Below are 19,095 nucleotides of genomic sequence, written 5' to 3' on the forward strand. Positions count from 1 at the left end.
GTCTGGTCAGGAGGTATATGACATAAGACCTATGATGTGCAGTCTGATCTGGAGGTATATGACATAAGACCCATGATGGGCAGTCTGGTAAGGAGGTATATGACATAAGACCCATGATGGGCAGTCTGGTCAGGAGGTATATGACATAAGACCCATGATGGGCAGTCTGGTCAGGAGGTATATGACACAAGACACATGATGTGCAGTCTGGTCAGGAGGTATATGACACAACACCCATGATGTGTAGTCTGGTCAGGAGGTATATGACATAAGACTCATGATGGGCAGTCTGGTCAGGTGGTATATGACATAAGACCCATGATGGGCAGTCTGGTCAGGAGGTATATGACATAAGACCCATGATGGGCAGTCTGGTCAGGAGGTATATGACATAAGACTCATGATGTGCAGTCTGATCAGGTGGTATATGACATAAGACCCATGATGGGCAGTCTGGTAAGGAGGTATATGACATAAGACCCATGATGGGCAGTCTGGTCAGGAGGTATATGACATAAGACCCATGATGGGCAGTCTGGTCAGGAGGTATATGACACAAGACACATGATGTGCAGTCTGGTCAGGAGGTATATGACACAACACCCATGATGTGTAGTCTGGTCAGGAGGTATATGACATAAGACTCATGATGGGCAGTCTGGTCAGGTGGTATATGACATAAGATCCATGATGAGCAGTCTGGTCAGGAGGTATATGACATAAGACCCATGATGGGCAGTCTGGTCAGGAGGTATATGACATAAGACCCATGATGGGCAGTCTGGTCAGGAGGTATATGACATAAGACTCATGATGTGCAGTCTGATTCAGGTGGTATATGACATAAGACCCATGATGGGCAGTCTGGTCAGGAGGTATATGACATAAGACACATGATGTGCAGTCTGGTCAGGAGGTATATGACATAAGACACATGATGTGCAGTCTGGTCAGGAGGTATATGACATAAGACCCCTGATGTGTAGTCTGGTCAGGAGGTATATGACATAAGACCCATGATGGGCAGTCTGGTCAGGAGGTATATGGCATAAGACACATGATGGGCAGTCTGGTCAGGAGGTATATGACATAAGACACATGATGTGCAGTCTGGTCAGGAGGTATATGACATAAGACACATGATGTGCAGTCTGGTCAGGAGGTATATGACATAAGACCCATGATGTGCAGTCTGGTCAGGAGGTATATGACATAAGACTCATGATGGGCAGTCTGGTCAGGAGGTATATGACATAAGACACATGATGTGCAGTCTGGTCAGGAGGTATATGACATAAGACACATGATGTGCAGTCTGGTCAGGAGGTATATGACATAAGACCCATGATGTGCAGTCTGGTCAGGAGGTATATGACATAAGACTCATGATGGGCAGTCTGGTCAGGAGGTATATGACATAAGACCCATGATGTGCAGTCTGGTCAGAAGGTATATGACATAAGACCCATGATGAGCAGTCTGGTCAGGAGGTATATGGTATAAGGCTCATGATGTGCAGTCTGGTCAGGAGGTATATGGTATAAGGCTCATGATGTGCAGTCTGGTCAGGAGGTATATGACATAAGACTCATGATGGGCAGTCTGGTCAGGAGGTATATGACATAAGACCCATGATGGGCAGTCTGGTCAGGAGGTATATGACATAAGACCTATGATTTACAGTCTGGTCAGGAGGTATATGACATAAGACCCATGATGAGCAGTCTGGTCAGGAGGTTAATGACATAAGACACATGATGTGCAGTCTGGTCAGGAGGTATATGACATAAGACCCATGATTGGCAGTCTGGTCAGGAGGTATATGACATAAGACACATGATGTGCAGTCTGGTCAGGAGGTATATGACATAAGACCCATGATGTGCAGTCTGGTCAGGAGGTATATGACATAAGACTCATGATGGGCAGTCTGGTCAGGAGGTATATGACATAAGACCCATGATGGGCAGTCTGGTCAGGAGGTATATGACATAAGACACATGATGTGCAGTCTGGTCAGGAGGTATATGACATAAGACCCATGATGTGCAGTCTGTCAGGAGGTATATGACATAAGACACATGATGTGCAGTCTGGTCAGAAGGTATATGACATAAGACCCATGATTGGCAGTCTGGTCAGGAGGTTTATGACATAAGATACATGATGGGCAGTCTGGTCAGGAGGTATATGACATAAGACACATGATGGGCAGTCTGGTCAGGAGGTATATGACATAAGACCCATGATGTGCAGTCTGGTCAGGAGGTATATGACATAAGACCCATGATTGGCAGTCTGGTCAGGAGGTCTATGACATAAGACACATGATGGGCAGTCTGGTCAGGAGGTATATGGTATAAGGCTCATGATGTGGCTCATTTCACACCTTAAAGGGATCTTTTCACGCTTTGGTAAATTGACAAAATTGAAAAAAGTTGTTTCAGATTCGTAAGTTTTCGTTTTAGTTATGATATTTGTGAGGAAACAGTAATACTGAACATTAACCATGCTCTAATATAGCCAATATATGCATCTTTTGACAATTTTAAAACCTAAAAATTATAAAGCGTTGCAACGCGAAACGATTGAATAATTTGGAGAGTTCTGTTTTTGTCGTTAAATTTTGTGAAACTACGAAGATTGCTTATATAAGGTATAAAATACGTCAAGAATGTGTACACGGCGGAATAGCTCAGTAGGCTAAAGCGTTTTTACTTCAGGAATCTGGCAGGACTCCAGGGGTCACTGGTTCGAAACCTGCTCCGGGCAATGTTCTTTTCCTTTTTTTAATTTTTTTCTTGATTTTTTACTGGAGCTTTTACGATCCAATGTTTACATTTATCAATATAAAGCATTTAATGAATAAGTTTAAAAAAATGCCAAAATCTGTGAAAAGGCCCCTTTAAATCTTAAATTATGTCTTGTGAAGAGATTGTTAAAAATACCCATTAAAATGAGAAGACATAGCCACAGACTCTCATCAAGATACAATTTAAAATATTCAGATGGTATACAATATAAAACCCTTAAGTAATTGGGCCTGAATAAAATTATTTTATTTCAGATAAAATTAACACCTTATTTATTGCGAAAAGTACACTGAAGTAATGTGATGATTGATTTAATTACTGACAATAGACATACTGAACTGTCAGTTACCAAACTTGTCATTTAAATTAACTCGTTTCTCCAAACATCACATGTACTTTACTCATTTATTTGAATTTCTGTGAATAATTATGTACTAATTAGCAAATAATTAATGACAGAACCACTTTAAAAAGGTCACATCAGTTTGGTATTTGTCAAAACTGTTGGACGAATATGGAACTTGAGTATCTGCCCCACAAATTCTCTATCACATTCATATACCTGACAATGTACTTGTACCACAGATTAAGCCTCAAAAAGTGTTTAATTTCGCATCTTACTTTAGCTTCTTTTGTAATCAAACACCATATAAACAAACCTTTGGATTCTGAAACTTCATATTTATAACATTGATTACTGGTATGAGTTTTCAAGATAGTATACATGCATTGCTACAATGTGAACATCATAATTATCTGATGCAGGCTACAACAAACTATTTTTTATTTTTGCTTTTTTTCCCTGCATAAAAAACACCATTTTTAAAGAAAGGCTTATTTAATAACGTATTGGTGATTCTAGCATGATGCTGGTTTATATTTCTGTAGAATACAATACATGATCGTGTCCAAAGCACCCGCTCTGTATGATTCCACCATCCCACAATATATGTTACGCGACATGACGTTCTGAAGGGTTGTATCATGCACAAGGCAAGAGTTTGTATTCATGCAAGCCATTAAGGTTTGAAAGATCCTTCACTTTATGCCTATTAACAGTAAAGAAATTTTGGTGACAAGCAGATGAAGACTGGATGAAAAAGACAGCCGAATTCATCACACATATTTTGAGAAGTTAAAGGGCAATAACTCTTGAGTGCCTGGTGGGATTTGGCTTGTTATTGTACTTGGCATCCATTTGATTCTTATTAACATTTCTAGTTTGGTTAATGTAAGATGAAAGTCTGCTGAGTAAGAGACAAGAAATTATCACAGAGCCATTATAACTTTTAGAAATTGAAGGGGCATAACTCCAAAGTAACCGAGATTTGGCAGGTTAATGAACTTTGCCTTTGTCCCTAATGGACTTTGGCTGGTCATTTAACTTGAACTCCAATTTACGCTACCAAGTATTATGATGATCCAATGAAAACTGTTTGAGAAAGAGAGTGGAAAGCCTTGCAAAGCTCCATTTTGAGAAATTCAAGGGCAGGTAATCCAAAGTGCCTTGTGGGATATGGCTGGTTATTGTACTTGGACTCCATTTTGTGCTAACTATTATTTTCATTAAGTTTTGTGATAATCAGATAAAAACTGGTTGAGATAGTGAGCGGAAATTTTCCGCGAGAGTGAGTCAAGGAGTCATATTTTGAGAAATTATAAGGGCAGTTAGTCCAAAGTTCCTTCTAAAATTTGACTGTGTATTTTATTTGGCCTCAATTGAATGCAAACAAACCTTTTGAGAAAGTTTGGTGAGGATCAGAGGAAAACTGGTCGAGTAAGAAAGCGGAAACCAAACAGTATGGACAGACTGACCTACAGTAACGAAACTATATGCCTCCCTTCAGTGGCATAATTTTTTTTTACGACTCGAGTACCATATTAAAGTAACAACCAATTCTAAGCCAAGTGTACTTAAAAAAAGTTATCATTTTAATGGAATATTAATTGACGCATCATGTTAGAATCAAAATAATTTTCACGCTATGCTTTTTTGCCAGTAAACAACTCATCTTTCTGAGTCATGGTAATTAAACAACTTGTGCCAACTCCCTTGTGGTAAAATACCTATGCATCATAATTTTAAATCAACCAATCAACCATGATAAATAAAACAATAGTTCATACTTAGTTACATAATTAGTAAAATGTGTTTATCACAACCTTACCAATTATATCATCTTAAATGAGGCCAATTATATTAACCACACAAAACAACATGCACAATCAACAGACTAAAGGGGGTAAACACAACAAAAACAACATAAACTAAATAGAACAACCATTTAATAAACGAAAATCAAAGCAAAACAAAGAAGCAGTTGTGAAACAACATGTAAATCAAATCTGCTGAGATGAATTGATAATATATACTTACACTGTACATTATATGTGTGGGCTATGTACATTATAGTACAACAGGGGATAATAAACTTCTTGTCAGCATATGTAATTCCACATAAACATGTAATATTCATTGAACAAATTATACATATACAACATGGATATACTTTTCTGATGGAGGTTACATACATTAAAATTACCAGCAAATATCTCAATATTTCATGATGATGTTTAATACACTCCACACAATGAATTGCATAATATTTAAGAATTATTAAACAATAGCATAAACTTTTTTGAACTTGCATTGCAATTGCCTTTTTTTCATTTTTTTCAAGCCTATATTTATAGAGTCATTGATATGAGCTATATCTGTAAGAAATCTGTCTTGATTTTACAAGACTCTGTGAAAATGTGTGCATTGAAAAACTGAATAAATTGTACACATCAACCTACAAAACGTTCTTCACTTGCTACATGGTGACTTACAACATGCTTCAATTCTAGTACCATATTTTAATACTTGCATGTAGTACATGTAACTTAGATTTATATCAATCTTATACAGGTCAAAGAAAATGTTTATTCCACCACATAAAGCGTTTTTTATGTTTTACAAACTGGAAACAGGTCAGTATATACTCATTTAATCTGTATTGTTTCAAGTTGAATAACTAATTAAAAGCACAATATTTAAGCAACAGTGCATAAGAATTATTAAGAAAACAAAAAAGTGTGTGCATGAAATAATTATTAAGAGATCCTGTAAACCATTTGAATCTGTATCCTTTCAAAGATAAATAAATTTAATATTGAAAACACAATAGCTTGTGCAAAACAATTATTGAGGAAAAACAAATAAATGTGCGCATGAATATTCTCATTAAGAGCTCCTGAAAATATGTTGTGCTCAAGTCAAAATATTACATGAAATCTGTGCAGAGATCTGAGCTAAATGAATTTATCAATGTATATAAAGCTTTGTGAAACAACAATAATATGAACTAATATCACACCTTTAACAAAATGAACGAGATGCTAGAAAAGTTAGGAGTTTCATTACATTGGCCTTTCAAAAACAAACTAACTGAGAACAGTTTAGTGCAAAAATAACTTAGAGAACAACATAAGAAACAATTTTCATATATTTTAAATACAAAATGATGAAAACAAGAAAATAAACAAACAACTGAAATCAACTCAACATAGCAGTGATGCTTCATCAATAAAAAGTTTCTGAATATGAGTCACGTCATGCAAAAATGGGTCTTATGCCATATGCGGCCAGCGTAGGAGCCAGACCAGAGACCTGCCCACAATCACAATCGGGTAAGGATCAAGCTTTACTTTTCACTACAAAGTGTGTCGTGTTTTGAGAAAACTGGGCATAATGCATGTGCGTTAAGTGTTGTCCCAGATTAGCCTGTGCAGTCTGCACAGGCTAATCAGGGATGACAATTTCCGCCTAAATTGAATTTTTGCTAAGAAGAGACTTCGTTTAAACGAAAAATTTATAAAAGCGGAAAGTGTCGTCCCTGATTAGCCTGTACGCACATGCATTATGCCCAGTTTTCTCAGAACACGACTAAAGTCATGCATGGTTTAGTTGTCTCTATGGCTCCTGACTAACATGCTAGAATCCTCAAGCTGGTGTGGAGATAAATTTGTGGCAAATGGCATTAGACCTATTTTCATATGATTTTGCTCATAACTTGAACAGAACATTAATAAGCTAAATATGGTATGTGTTTGTTCACGTGAAAAGGCTTGTTTATAATGCTTGTTAAAGTGACCATGTAAAAGGAACCTTAAAATTTCAATATTAAAATCTTTAAAAAATATTTTTTAAGATTGTGTTAAGCATCCATTTCTCATAAACCAAAAAGCCAGCAATTTTTAGTTTTCTCTCTTGTGATCATGATTTTATTTGTTTATTAAAAATATTGGCTGCAATGCTAATTGAAATCTTTAGGTTCATTTCTTGAAACCACTGTTTAAGGACTTAGGTTGAACATAAATAAGGCACATGTGGGTAATACAAAAGTATCAAACAACTGAAGTGAGAATAACAGATAACAGAAACTTATTACGAACATATGCTTTACAATGGTAAAACACAAAACATACAGCCATTCACCAGAAAGAATTTGTACCAAACATGCACATATGACTAGTATTTAACTTGTGTACTAAATAACCACATTTTTATGAAGTAATAAATATAACTATATCAATTTGATAAGATATAGGTACAAATGTAGTAAATTAAAGAAATTTTAGGTAATACCTATCAGAGGTAAATGTATACAATTTGAACTTAAGTGTTTGAAAGAAGTGAGAATAAAATAGTTTTATTTCCATTTGAAAAATAGTTTGAGACAAAAACTATCACATCAATTTACGATTCATTCCAATGTCTATATTAAATGAAAATAAAATAAACAGAAAATAAATAAATAAAACAGGCAGACATCTAAATGTTCCAAGGCTTGTAATTGTAGGGGATTCTTGTTGATTTTTAAGAAGACATATGGCTTAATGATGTCAAAGCTGCTTTTGTCCAGTCATCATATTTCATATTGTAAAGGACACTGAAAACTTCACATTACAACTACATGTAGCTATCTTTCGTATACTTCAGGAATTGCAAAACTGCAACAACAAAAAAACACACACTATGTAACAAAACAACAACAAATTCCATTGAAAAAATTAAATTATGCAACAAAAAGAAACCACATTGAAAGGTGAATTTGAAAAACCACAAAACAGTAGTCAGTTTTCCCAATCTCTGTCTTAATATAAAAAAACAACTAAACCCCAACAGGAGAGTGTGTCTCTAAATTCTAGTTAGCAAAAGCTAGTTGAAAATGCAGGTGTTTCAATCCAGAAAAGGGACTTCGTCTAATCTAAAATATATCTATATATCTTTCAAGAACATTACATACTTACATTATCTTGAAATACTCATTTGTGTCTTATAATTATCTACTTGATTATAAAATGTATCATTCCTTTTACACGCTGCAAATACAAAATTAAAATTTACGATCAATAAGTATTTACAGTTTTGATTTATCATACATACAAAATAATAAAAGAAAGGAACCAAAACCCTAGCAGGCTCCAGTAAGCACCAACTGTCTACAGAGACTTGAGTGTAAAACTATCGTATATATGTACTAACTTATTAGGTACAACATCTTAACCCTTTGCATGCTGAGAAATGTGTCATCTGCTAAAATGTTGTCTGCTGAATTTCTAAAATTAGCATGATTTTCTTTGACTTTTTTCAAAGAATACTATCAGAATAGCAAACAGTTTGGATCCTGATGAGACCCCACGTTCTGTGGCGTCTCATCTGGATCCAAACTGTTTGCAAAGGCCTTCAAAATTCGGTTCCAGCACTGAAAGAGTTAACAATCAATCCTCGCTACATAAAAACAAAATGAGAAAATTATATAAAATGTTTGGCCAGCCCATGCCTTTATCATGGTCATGACACCTGAATGAGCTCAACGCTGCTATGCATGGAATTGTGACTGCTAGTGGAAGACAGACTACTGTTTGAATGGTACAGATCGGGTAAATCGCTACCGCATGCAAGTTTCTCAAGGCACAACGAAGGGGAAGCAAATCTATCACGCTTGAAAATACCACAACGTCTCAAGACCTGGTCGAAATGCGACCACTCACAATTAGGCGCCGAGCTGTCGTCCTCCGAACTAAGAATATCGTCTAGACTTCGAGACTTCCGGTTGACCTCAAAGGCCTGGGACTTCATCATTGCTGCCTCCATTGCTGCGGTGATTTGACGATACACTTCGCGTTCCGAGTAGCGACCTAGTCTAAATCGTACGTCATTCATGTACTCCGAGGGTTTTGACTTCTTCCCATTTTGGGAGTACACTTCAGACGAGTCGTCCTGAGATGCTGAGCTACCGGATGAATGTGGCGAATCCTGGCAGTCGGAGCCGAGGTCAAAGGTCGGGTATGTTGAAAATGCTATACTGTTGGGTCGCGCCATGGTACGCTTGGCGCGACCTTCTCGTTTACGAACAGATGACTTCTGCTGAGAGGGGCTTGTGGGCGATAATAAAATATTACTGTTTCCACCCGATGGAGAGTTGCCTGTGGGAGAATCTGTGTTATCAGCATCTTTCAGATCTGTTAGATCACTGTTCAACGGACGCTTAACACCAGTGGTTCGCGGAGACGTATTGTTTGATAAAAGGTTTTCATTTGAACTCGACAAGCATGGGGTGAAGTTTAATTTATCTAAAGAGGTAGACGGAAAACTGCTGAGTTTTTCCATACTGTCATTCATTAACCTATGTTTGTAGATAGGATGATAATCAAGACTTGAAAACCCCTGGTCCGTTTGTTCCACATCCATTTCGTTATCACTATTTTCATTACTTCCAAACTGCAACTTGGATAATGCTGTGGTCGGAGATTGAGCCATTAGGGACAGTGGTAGCGAGGCAGACAGACTGAATTTCTTTAGTTTCACGGATTGCATGGTCGTAACAGAACCCGGAGACAATTGCTGAGAAGATTGTGGAATGTTTGAAGAATAACCTGAACTCCCTGATCTGGACATGAAATCGATTTTCCGCTCCATTTTACAGGCAGACGGTTCCATGTGACCGTGCAGTGAAGTAGGCGAAGAATTCGATGAACGCAAAGGTGAAGACCTTTCTGAGGTTGATACAGGGGACAGAGGCAATGTCAAGGAATTTCTCAGTGGTCGCTTACCACCGAGTTTCAAGGGGCCATGACCTTGGAATGAGAAACTAGATGACTCTGGCCGCAAATGGGATACCAGTTTTGATTCTGAGAGACTAGAGTAGGCAGATGTAGAAGTTGACGAGGTTTCTGAAGCTTCAGAATTTGAAGAGGTGGGTTTTGATTTTTCAAATGTCACAACACTTGAATACTCTGAGATACGCGTATTCTTGCCTTTCCCTGAATACGGAACAAGGTTAATGTCACCAACAACAGACCTAGAAGAAATTGTCGACACTCCGCATGGAAATGGCGACAACAACTCCATAGCACTTTCTGTTGTTTGAAATGAGGTAGAATAAACATTTTCCTGCGACTTGGCGCTAACAATTGGCGAAGGTGTCTCCGATGCTTCTTTGATGTCCGATAATGATTTTGAGGGAATAATGTTAACCTCACGTCCCTTGTTAAGCGACAAAGGCACTCGTCTGGCTGGTAAATCCAAGCCAAGGTTTAGAACACAAGGTCGATCAGGGCCATTGTCTTTTCGTTCAGAAAATGTCATCTCAGACACGCTCTTGGTCGATGACGTACCAGTCACTTCCTTTTCTTTGAAGTCGGAACTTTGATATGACAAATGAAACGATGACTTTTTAATAGATAATCCGAGTGGCTTCTGCGGCATAGAATGTTTTCCCGGCACAAAACGCGGTGACAAACCCTGAGATTTTAGACAATCAGTTGAGACGGAGAACCCCTTTTTGTTGCAGGCGTTGAGGGAGGGGCTGAACCCTGAGGATGCAGGGCTTGTCCAAGAGGAGGCAGGGCTAGCCCAGGGGTCAGGCTTGAGGCTGGGGCTATCGGCTGACTGGTTGTTGTTCAGTTCTCGTTCCTGTTGAAGCTGTTTCTCAAACTCCAGCAACTGGCCAAGGAAGTTGAAGTTTGGAGAAATTGTGGGTCTTTTGTCTTTTACATATCTGAAAGTTAGAATATTCTTATTAATAACTGTATATATATCTTAAAGTATCTTTCTTAGAAAAGATTCATTTACTAGAAAACTGAACTTAAAAAAACAACATAAAACATTGGTCAGTTTACAAACTTTAAATTGCACTGAGCGTTTGTTTGTGTTTTATGATTTCTTTTAAGTATGCACTGAAATAAGCCAGAAAATGTATGCACAAAACCTTGACAATATTTCTATTCACAATTAAGAGTGTTTTTGACAACAAAAGCCATGCAATATGCTTAGAACTCAGCAAATGAAAACATCAATCAAGCATTCCGGCTTTGATTGGGTGTCAGTTATTGAATATCTTTGACACAAAGTGTAATGCATCAAGTATCAGCTAGTTACAACACAAACCCCAGTTACTGGCTCCTCCAACACCAGCAACAATCAGAAAAATTGTGTCATCTAAATAGAATAAAATACTAAATTAAAGACGTTTCTTAATAGGTTCAAGTTTTGTACAGGCTTCATTTCAAACCCAAACATACTGATGAGCAGCAAACAGCATAAAACCTCATAAACTATGAGTTACTCAAAGGCTGTCCTGGTTTTATACTGGTTGCATGTAGCCATTTTCACAGTGCTTCTGAGCGGGAAAGAGTTATCTCTCCTACCTGTAAGCGTCGTCAGAGGACATGTTGAGGTGTTTCATGATGTAGGCGATGGCCAGGGTGGGTGAGCGCGAGATCCCTGCCAGGCAGTGCACCAGGCAGCAACCATTCGCCTCCCGGACCTTGTCTGAAAACACACACAATATCATTTTCTTAAATATGCAGCTCAGTCTAGGCATTGTTTTTTCCCACAATTTTGGGAATGAAGCCGGGGCCCTAAAATGGGAAAAGTGCTTTGTTGTGACTAACATTGGGGAGTTGGGTTGTTTTTTATGCTAACAAAAACTTAATTAAGAATAAAAATGTTTTCAATATTGAATTTTCTTAGGTCCAACTTAAAGAGCTGTATAGGGACATGAACTAAATGTTGAAATTATTTTTAAACAAATTAAAAACTTTCAATTGGGAATTTTAGGCAGTCTCTTGTGAAACAAAATATACTTAATGAGATTAGGAATTTAGAACACGAGGCCCTTGTTTGATCATACGTCTCCATGAAAATAAGCATTGTTTACCAACTGAGCCAGTTGCATGTTATCGGCAAATAATTTGCCATATGTTCTTTATTTACTATTGCATCCAATTGATTTTCCATTATTGCATGAGCAGCTTGATGTTAATATGCTAGGGCAAAAATGATGAATATGAAACGCTGCAGAATCTTTAGTACCAGGAAATGTATAACGCAATTTGAATTAAAACAAATTTAATTAAGTGACCTGAAAATCAATAGGGGTCATCTGCCAGTCATTATCAATGTACCTATGAAGTTTCATGATCCTAGGCGTAATCATTCTTGAGTTATCATCCGGAAACCATTTTACTGTTAAGAGTAACTGTGACCTTGACCTTTGACCTAGTGACCTGAAAATCAATAGGGGTCATCTGCCAGTCATGATCAATGTTCCTATGAAGTTTCATGATCCTAGGCATAAGCATTCTGGAATGATCATCCGGAAACCATTTTACTGTTTCGAGTCACTGTGACCTTGACCTTTGACCTAGTGACCTGAAAATCAATAGGGGTCATCTGCCAGTCATTATCAATGTACCTATGAAGTTTCATGATCATAGGCGTAATTATTCTTGAGTTATCATCCGGAAACCATTTTACTGTTTCGAGTCACTGTGACCTTGACCTTTGACCTAGTGACCTGAAAATCAATAGGGGTCATCTTCCAGTCATGATCAATGTTCCTATGAAGTTTCATGATCCCAGGCATAAGCATTCTGGAATTATCATTCGGAAACCATTTTACTGTTTCAAGTCACTGTGACCTTGACTTTTGACCTAGTGACCTGAAAATCAATAGGGGTCATCTGCCAGTCATGAACAATGTTCCTATCAAGTTTCATGATCCTAGGTGTAAGCATTTTTTAGTTATCATCCGGAAACCATTTTACTGTTTCGAGTCACTGTGACCTTGACCTTTGACCTAGTGACCTAAAAATCAATAGGGGTCATCTGCCAGTCATGATCAATGTACCTATGAAGTTTCATGCTCCTAGGCCTAAGCGTTCTTGAGTTATCATCCGGAAACCATCTGGTGGATGGACCGACCGACAGACCGACATGTGCAAAACAATATACCCCCTCTTCTTCGAAGGGGGGCATAAGTACCTTGCTGGATAAAAACTGAATATATTCTTCAAAACATTCACTTTTGCTGGAGTTTTGTAAACAAAAATTGTTCAAGTCTTAAATAATGCATTACAATAAATGAGGATAGAAATTGTGTGACCTTTAAATTCAAATTCATCATTTTAAATGGAACTTTACTCATTCATACTCATAATAATAAAAGCATGATGACATTTAAAAAAAAAAATCAATATGAATACAAAATCAAAAATAGCTGACAGTTGCAGATCCTTGCATTTACTTAAACATACATGAGTCACGCATTGGGAAAATGGGGTTTAATGTCTGTGCATAAAGTGTTGTCCCGAATAAGCCTCTGCATTCCGCACAGGCTAATCAGGGATGACACCTTCAACTTTAACCAGATTATCGCTAAGAAAAGACATTCATTACATGAAAAATACTAATTAGCCTGCACAGACTGCACAGGCTAATCTTGGAAGACACTTTACCCACATGCATCAAGCCCCATCTTCCCAAAGTTCAACTAATATTATAATGTTTTTGTTTGAAAGAGCAGAACCATTTTAGTGAATGATTTTAGCTCTAAATCTGTTTTCATCAACCCAGATGTACACATAGTCTTACCTAGGAACTGGAACGCCTGTTCGAAGTACGGGATCAGTTTGGCACTGTAGTTGTCATTGACCGGTATACGCAGGAAGTGTCCATCAGGAATGTGGGACGGCTTAAGACCGTTGGCACTCACGTTTAGTACGTAAGTTATCTCGTTCACCTGCAGCGAGAAAATGGCCCTCTATCAATAAGAGGTGTTATGTGACATTTTATAGTGTAATCATTTATATTCAGGTAATCAGTGTAACCTAATAATTATAATCGTGGAACAATTGCAAGACTTACACAAGACTACAAAAAAGTACTTTTGAAATTTATCTTTTATAAACTGATTATAGGTGGGCTGGTTTGTTCTCTCATTTACCTGTACAAATAATGGTGGTATTTTAATAAAAGGTGTAAGTTACTTTTTATTCAATGATTTATATTTCGTCATCAGTGTACCTGTACTCTTAAATAATCACAATGTAATTTGTTACCATAGCATTGGTGCTTTTCAAGTTTGAGGGCTTGCACTTTTCTTTATTTTCAGTTTTATTATCAATGGGCTTGCACAATTTTCCTCTAACTCTTTATTGACTATTTTATGATATAATTTTAAGAGTTCCGGCTTAATATAATTTTTATTATGTTTAATTTCTTTAGCTCTTATTCAACAAAATGAAAATGCTGTGTCATTCAAATATTCATGAACTGTGCACACATACTAAAAGTGTTACATTGGGGCACATTTTCAGTGGAAAGGCTATGAGTCAATACCAAAACAATGTTGGTCTTTCAAAAACTATTTCAAGATTCCACTACTACAATGACTATCAATATTTTCATTATCGTCAGTTTAAAGCTATGAGAAATGCTTTGAAATATCAATATTTTTACAATAATCAGTCTTAAGTGATGAGAAATCTAGCAGCAATGTCAACACGTTGTTATAGGATCATAAATACGAAACATGCACTTAGAGGTTATTTGCTCTTTGATAAATGTTGACTCTCCGCTTTAATAGAAGCTGACAGAAGCGGAAGATGTTTATCAGTTTCTCAAGCAAGATAAACACGTATTTATTGATTGTAAATATTAGTATCAATATTTCAAGAATGGCCAAGAGTTGTGTACATAAACAGTGCAAACACGCCCTGGACTTGTCTAACAATTGGTTGTGATTATCATGAAACACTGGTGTTTCTACCTTTCAGAGAAAAGTTTGGTCATCCTGTTAAGAATTACTGCACTATACTGACATATTGAGTCAAGCAGTCAAAGCGTTCAAACCTTTTCCTATTTTTTTTTAATCTAAAGAGAATGATGAGAGATGAGAAGAATATACTGATGAAATCGTAAAAGCTTGAACAAAAATCATAAACATCTTTGCTCCAATCACAATTGTTGCCTTGTCAACCAAAGGTTTGTTGCTACTAAACTTCAGTATTTGACATGTCATCATTATATTATAAAGCAACTTTAAAATGTAAAATAGTTCTTATTCTATTTTTGATACATATTTTTTCCCTTCTTTTCTATCATTTTTTTTAAATCCTAACTAAAATTACAACACCAAGCAAATTTCAGTTACATGAAGTGTACAGGACTGGTATTTAAATTCTTACATTTATACTAAGACTTTTAACTGAAACCCAATACACACCTCTCAGATAATGCTCGGCAAATTAAATACAACACAAGCCTTGCAACTTTATTGATATTAACAGATAAGTAATGACCGATAAATAAAACCAGACAGTACAGTATAACAATCTCATTCCATGACTCAGAATCATTTAATCAATAGGCGCGCAGTGTCTCACAATAGGTACATTCATTGCCTCCAGCAATCCTGGGACCAGTAATTGCACTACAGGGACAAGCTTGGCACAATTGGTGTTGGGGGAAATCTCTGACATTTCTGAACCCACTGCCACTTTAGGTAGATTAATGTAGAGGACCTTGTGAATTAACCCTTCACCATTTAGATACATATGATGCATTTGTAGTCCCTCAGAAAGTTAAATTTAAATAAAGACCTTTTTTCCTAGATTCACATTTTAAAGGCTTCATTTACATCTCTGAGGCTTAGATACTGATGAGCAGCAAACAGCATAAAACCTGAACAGACTGCGAGTTACTTGCAGGCTGTTCTGGTTTTATGCTGTTTGCACATAGCCATTTTCACATTGCTTCTGAGTGGGAAAAAGGGTTAAGGCAAATTGTGGCAAATTACTGCCTCAAACTGATATTTTAGAGCACTTGTGATGAACAGTCAAGAGAGAAGCATTGGAGATATACTTCACAAAGCACTGAACATTTGTCACATGTTATCCATTTCAATTAGAAAAGGGTCTAAAAGGAAACTTTTTGAATAATATACATTATATTTGGCTTCTAAACATAAAGAAACCTAATTAGATGTTACTTTATGATTTAACCCCAGCTTGTAATTATAATATAAACTTATCAACCATTGGTACTTACATAAAATAATTCATCATTGTAACATAGTAACATATTTACTGTCTCATTAAATACATAATATCATTGACAAATGTTTGAAAATAATATAAGTTGCTTGTTTATCAGAACAATAATAGCATTTAAAAGTTCATATGCTATTTACAATGAAATCAAAGGACATTAACAGGTTCAGCCCAAAATTCTTATCAGGGCTGTTTGTATACTGATATATAAATAATTACCCTGGCTGAGCAATGAAAGCATTACTCATATATACTAGTTTGAAGCCTTGTGAAGGCAAAAAGACAACAGAAATGTGACACATCTTTTAAGGGGATATTTTTGCACAAGGCACTCACAAAAACTAAATGTAAACACTGTTCCCGACACCTGACATTAATTTGCTTTAAATCTCAGTACAACACAGGGAGATCACTTCTTGAAATCAAAGCGCTGAAGGCACTGAATTTGTTCGCTTTGTATAATCTTAGACGCAAGTCAGTTTTCAAAATTATGTTATAGCTTTTTATATCGCAAGTTTGAAATGACCACAAACCATTCAAATTTATAAAGAGTGTGTCTTAAAGCACAGGATGAGATGTGTGTGCACTGTTTATCCTCATATTCATGTTATAGAGATAACTAAGCTAAAATAACAACAATATGTCTCTTTTTTTTCACAACTGGTTGCTGCACTGGCAACCATCTTTAGAATTTTGGTTGCCTTGCTAATGAATAACAAGCCTGTAATCATGTACATGTTGTGTTATGTGTATCATATACTTAATCTATTTTCTTTAAATTATTGAGCAACAATTTTGCCCACATGACAGACTTTTAATGCAGCATTAAGCCCCGTTTTCCCAGAAAGCAGACGGAGAGCTGAATAGAAACATAACTGGTTTCTTGACATAGCTCAAATCAAATCTATAATGCCACAGCTTACTTTTAATAGGAACATTTTAATTGTCAGATAACATTGTAGTAATTAAAAAGTTGAACAGACAAACGAAACTTTTCTGCCAGAAGTCCTTGCCAAGTTGTTAGAATTTATTTTTCAATTCTATACGGACAAAAATTAAGCTTTTTAAAAAGTAGTTATACAAAATATTTAATTAAAAAAATGTAGTCATATAATTATCTGGATGACTTTTCTTGCAGATTGCAGTGCCTACACTGCAAAGAGATTATTAGAATAAGTAACTGCTGCTACAAGTTGCTTCAGAGTTATACCCATTTCACAGTCCCACTCCAGCAGCATTTAATGAAAATGGCTATGAGCAACTCACAGTCTGTTCAGGTTTTATGCTGTTTGCTGCTCATCAGTATTAAAGGGTTGGAATTGAAGCCTTTAAAACTTGAATCTAGTAATTTTAGCAAGGTCTTTAATTATATTAAACTTTCTGAGGGACTACAAATTTTTACGCATCTAAGGGGTGAAGGGTTAACACCCACTCAAAATATGCATTTTGTTTGATGCATTTTGTTTGCTCAACTATTGGGTATCTATCAGAAATGGGAATACATAAATAGGAAGGTCAGACTGTCAAAAATGTTGTGGTTAACCACATAAACCACATGAAGTGTAGCCCTTTGAACTTTGCTGTCAATACACATAATTATCATGCCACTCAATCGCTTAAATAGGATCCCATGCAGTTTATAAATCACCTTCTTATTTCATAGATGACGTCATCCAGACCACATGTAGGCAGATGACAAGCAAATTATTGAGGAATTTATTTGAATTTTAAGATTTTATAATCATTCTTATCTACATATATTATACATCCTCACATTTTAGAAGCGTTTTTCTGGTTAAAAAAAACCCATCTCAATTTTGTAATTTATTCAATAAAACTTCTTCAATTTTGAATTACCAATGATTTGTCTTTCAAAGGCATGTTCATTAATTTGCAATGCATATTTTTTTTAACCTGACATTACATCATCAGCCTGAAAATAATTTGCTAACAGATGAGTAACATTGTATCAATAACAACATTTGGTTCATATTATTGTGGGTCATATCGTATTATTTAAATTATTAAACTGTATTTTGCATTTCACCTATATAAAACCACAAAATAGTTACATCAAAAATGTTTCAATTCGTATGAAGATTCATTGCCTGCCAAGGCATATCATCTCCTGTAAAACAATACTGGCATTAGTGAAATGGGAGAAACACCCCAATCATCACTGACAGTTCACTGACAGTTAAATACTGATCAGTCATCTAATTACATAATCACTGTTTAAATACTACCCATCAACTCTCCATGATCACAATCCAAATATTGGATTCCAAACAAAAATATGTGATTTTTTTTTTCTATGGAAGTAAATGGACACCGCATGTGAGCATTAATTATTCCTCACGATATTTTTTTTTACAACACTGTCATGTAAAATTTTGAAATTTGAAACCACCCATGCTCAGTTTTTTAGAGATATCATCTGATGTGAAATATACAATTTCTGGAGAGAAAAAACCCACACTTTTCACAAGTTTAGAGTAAACATTTAAAATGGCCTACAAAATGCACATAACAATGGAAAATGATCATCTCATTTGCAATTGACTACTTGTATTCAGTTGACTCTGTAATTTGTCCTATGTTGGTCGAAGAGCACAGTGACAGTGAGTACTCAGAAAATGTCACAGAATTGGCACAGCTGTTATTCAATACATGTACCAACAACAAATGGCTTTTCAAAGTACAGCAATTCTGTGTCTTTTTCTGGGCCTATGGCTTTATCATAATTTCAGAGATTTTAGGTTTAGATGTTATTTAGACATACAAACATCTTGGGTTTAACCATTGAAATCTATAACATTACCTCCTAGACAAGAGGGTACCATACGAATTATAATGCGCAGGCAAAAAAAAGGTGGATTGATCAAGATAGATGCTTGAA

The 19,095-nt window shown here is 36.3% G+C and overlaps 1 protein-coding gene across 8 annotated transcripts in view; it reads right to left on the reverse strand.

Moving 5' to 3' along the window:
* LOC127853662 (uncharacterized) overlaps window positions 1-19,095 on the reverse strand; it is a 79,217-nt gene that overhangs the window by 12,019 nt on the left and 48,103 nt on the right. For 6 of the 8 annotated variants that reach the window (XM_052388349.1, XM_052388351.1, XM_052388353.1 and 3 more), the window contains exons 6-8: window positions 13,738-13,885; window positions 11,511-11,634; window positions 5,083-10,861 (exon numbers count right to left, since the gene is read on the reverse strand). In XM_052388349.1, coding sequence (XP_052244309.1) covers window positions 8,653-10,861; window positions 11,511-11,634; window positions 13,738-13,885 — 2,481 coding nt within the window. In that variant the 3' untranslated portion in view covers window positions 5,083-8,652. Of the gene's footprint in view, window positions 1-5,082; window positions 10,862-11,510; window positions 11,635-13,737; window positions 13,886-19,095 lie in introns of those variants that run through there. The other 2 variants (XM_052388356.1, XM_052388355.1) reach the window with 2 other exon arrangements.

The sequence above is a fragment of the Dreissena polymorpha genome, chromosome 12 (genome assembly GCF_020536995.1).
Source record: "Dreissena polymorpha isolate Duluth1 chromosome 12, UMN_Dpol_1.0, whole genome shotgun sequence".
In the NCBI taxonomy this organism is placed as follows: Eukaryota; Metazoa; Mollusca; class Bivalvia; order Myida; family Dreissenidae; genus Dreissena; species Dreissena polymorpha.